General features: G+C 48.6%; 1 protein-coding gene across 7 annotated transcripts in view; it reads right to left on the reverse strand.

Annotated features, from left to right (window-relative positions):
- Nucleotides 1–866: 866 nt before the first annotated feature.
- palm1a (paralemmin 1a) overlaps nt 867–2,500 on the reverse strand; it is an 11,163-nt gene continuing 9,529 nt past the window's right edge. For 4 of the 7 annotated variants that reach the window (XM_056378502.1, XM_056378498.1, XM_056378497.1 and 1 more), the window contains 2 exons: nt 2,302–2,433; nt 867–1,852 (listed from right to left, as the gene is read on the reverse strand). In XM_056378502.1, the coding sequence (XP_056234477.1) occupies nt 1,248–1,852; nt 2,302–2,433 (737 nt within the window). In that variant the 3' untranslated portion in view covers nt 867–1,247. The remainder of the gene's footprint in view (nt 1,853–2,301; nt 2,434–2,500) is intronic. The other 3 variants (XM_056378503.1, XM_056378500.1, XM_056378499.1) reach the window with 1 other exon arrangement.

Consider the following 2,500-nt stretch of genomic DNA (forward strand, 5'->3'; position numbering starts at 1 on the left):
CAGCAGCACACTGCAGAGCTAACAGAACAGTCCTCGTGCCACCAGGACCACTCAGTTGAGCTGGACCAGGAACTGGATCAGGAGATGGATCAGGTTCTCACTTCAGCTTCTGATCAACATTATTGATGAAGCAGCTGAGTTTAACATCAGCACCATCAGACCAGCTGTGTCTTTTTTCTGCTACTTCAGTTGGCCATCTTTGTTGTGTCGTCACCATGGCGACCTTCCATCAGCAGATCAGTTCAGATCTGTTAATGAAGTACATGAAGCTGTTTAAAGCTGATGTGTGTCTGTGTGACAATGTGAGTCAGATGTCAGCAACTGGAGCTGAAACACATCACTGAGAACATCTGAACCAGACTGAAACATATGGTCTAGACTAAAACATCTAGTCCAGACTAAAACATCTGGTCCACACCGAAACATCTGCTCCATACTGAAACATCTAGTCCAGACTAAAACATCTGGTCCATACTGAAACATCTGGTCCAGACTAAAATATCTTTTCCAGACTGAAACATCTGGTCCGGGCTAAAACATCTGTTCCATACTGAAACATCTGGTCCAGACTAAAATATCTTTTTCAGACCGAAACATCTTGTCCAGACTGAAACAGCTGGTCCATACTGAAACATCTGGTCCAGACTAAAACATCTAGTCTAGGACTAAAAAATCTGGTCTAGACTAAAACATGTGGTCCAGACTAAAATATTTTATCCAGACTGAAACATCTGGTCCAGACTAAAATATCTGCTCCAGACTGAAACATCTGCTCCATACTGAAACATCTGCTCCAGACTGGTGGGGATGATGTCATAGAGGTCATGTGATGTTGTTTTGTGATGTTTGTAAACAAACTCAGACTGTTGTTCTTCACCGTCTGTCACTTTATTTTCTGTTATAAAACCAAGAGAAACATGAACATCTCTACAGTTAATGGTTTATATGACGGAGCTTCAACAGAGAGCAGGTTAATGATACAACTCTCAGGACTGCTAATGATAAAGCTAATGCTATGCTAATGCTAATCAGGTGCATCACCACTGGAAACATGAGTACAAAAGTAAAAAGGCTTCATTAAAGCAGATGAGAATGAAGCGACAGGGAACAGGAGATGATGTCATGTTGTTAGAGGCGTGGCTTAGAGCAGTGGGTGGAGTTTAGTTTGTGTATTTTTTTTGTCCTGGAAAGTCTCCGTCTTTATCTTTATATGACTTTATAATGTCATCAAGCAGCGCCTCTGCAGGTCACATGATGCTGCAGCACTTACACAGCTGCTTCTCCTTCTTTACTTCCACTGCTCCTCTTTCCACCTCCCCCGCCACCTCCCCCGCTGTCTCCCCGTTACTCGCTGGTATCGCTACCGGAGGTTTGGTGGTTGGTGGCGGGTCAGGGGAGGCGGGGGGGGGCAGTGCTGCTGTCTGGGCTGTGCTGCTGGCCTCCTCCTTCCCGCCTCCTTCCGGTGATGTTTTGCCGTTGGCGTCGTCGATGAGCACGAGCTCGGCCGTCACCGTCCCCTGCAGCCCCAGCACCTTCTTGGTCTCTGCCTCGTCCTCCACGCTCTGGTATCCCATGAAAACCATGGTGACCGGGTTCTCAGCGCTGGCCTTAGCCACACTAGGCTCGCCACCAGGTTTGGCCTCCAGCCCCGTGATCTCCCCTGCGACCCGTGCTGGCTCGGACGGCGGCGACTCGGGCATCGCCTCCTCTTGGACCTCCACGGTGGGGAGCGAGGTAACGGTGGCAACAGTCTGTGACATCATCGAAGCTTCATCGGCTTTATGGATGAGCTCTTCGACCTCGGAGGAGCTGAGCAGGTGAATGCCGTCCTCACCGTTCATCTCATGGACCACTGAGAGACAGAAACAAGATCAGGATCAGAGTCCGGATCAGGACACCTGGCTGTTACAGTTCACAGCTGATTTGATCACAGCCAGCAGCTATGATGACAAGTTAAACCACCAGAGGTCACAGAGACGAGAACATGGTTCAGTCACCTGTCTCCCTCTTCCTGTAGGTCTCTGATGACTGCGGTCACCTGACAGTCACCTGACAGGTCATGGTCAATCATGTGAGGAGGAAGAGGAGGGGGGGGAGGGGTCATGCAGGTCTCATGCTGAGTAAGGTTTCACTTTAAGAGAAGTCACTGTGTGAACACTTCACTGTTTCTCTGTTCATATGAGCCTCAGTAGAAAAAAGACAAGAAATTTTCTGAAACTTTCCCTCCACAGTAACAACAGGTAACTTCTCGTAAAGCCAGTTCTGTTTGTTTGTTTGTTTGTTTTTACTTGCTGTCGTCACCTTTCTGCTCATCCTCGTAAACTTTGACCCCTTGGTGAGAGAGGTCAACAGGAAGTGTGGTGTTTGTGGACAGGACCCGGGTTTCCCCCGTCAGTCTGTCCCGCTCTACTTTAATCTCCACCGAGTACATCGCTGTGGGCGGGGGAGGGGGGGGGTGTCAACAACAACACAACAACACACAAAGACACAACATGAGACA

Source organism: Seriola aureovittata, chromosome 6 (assembly GCF_021018895.1).
Source record: "Seriola aureovittata isolate HTS-2021-v1 ecotype China chromosome 6, ASM2101889v1, whole genome shotgun sequence".
In the NCBI taxonomy this organism is placed as follows: Eukaryota; Metazoa; Chordata; class Actinopteri; order Carangiformes; family Carangidae; genus Seriola; species Seriola aureovittata.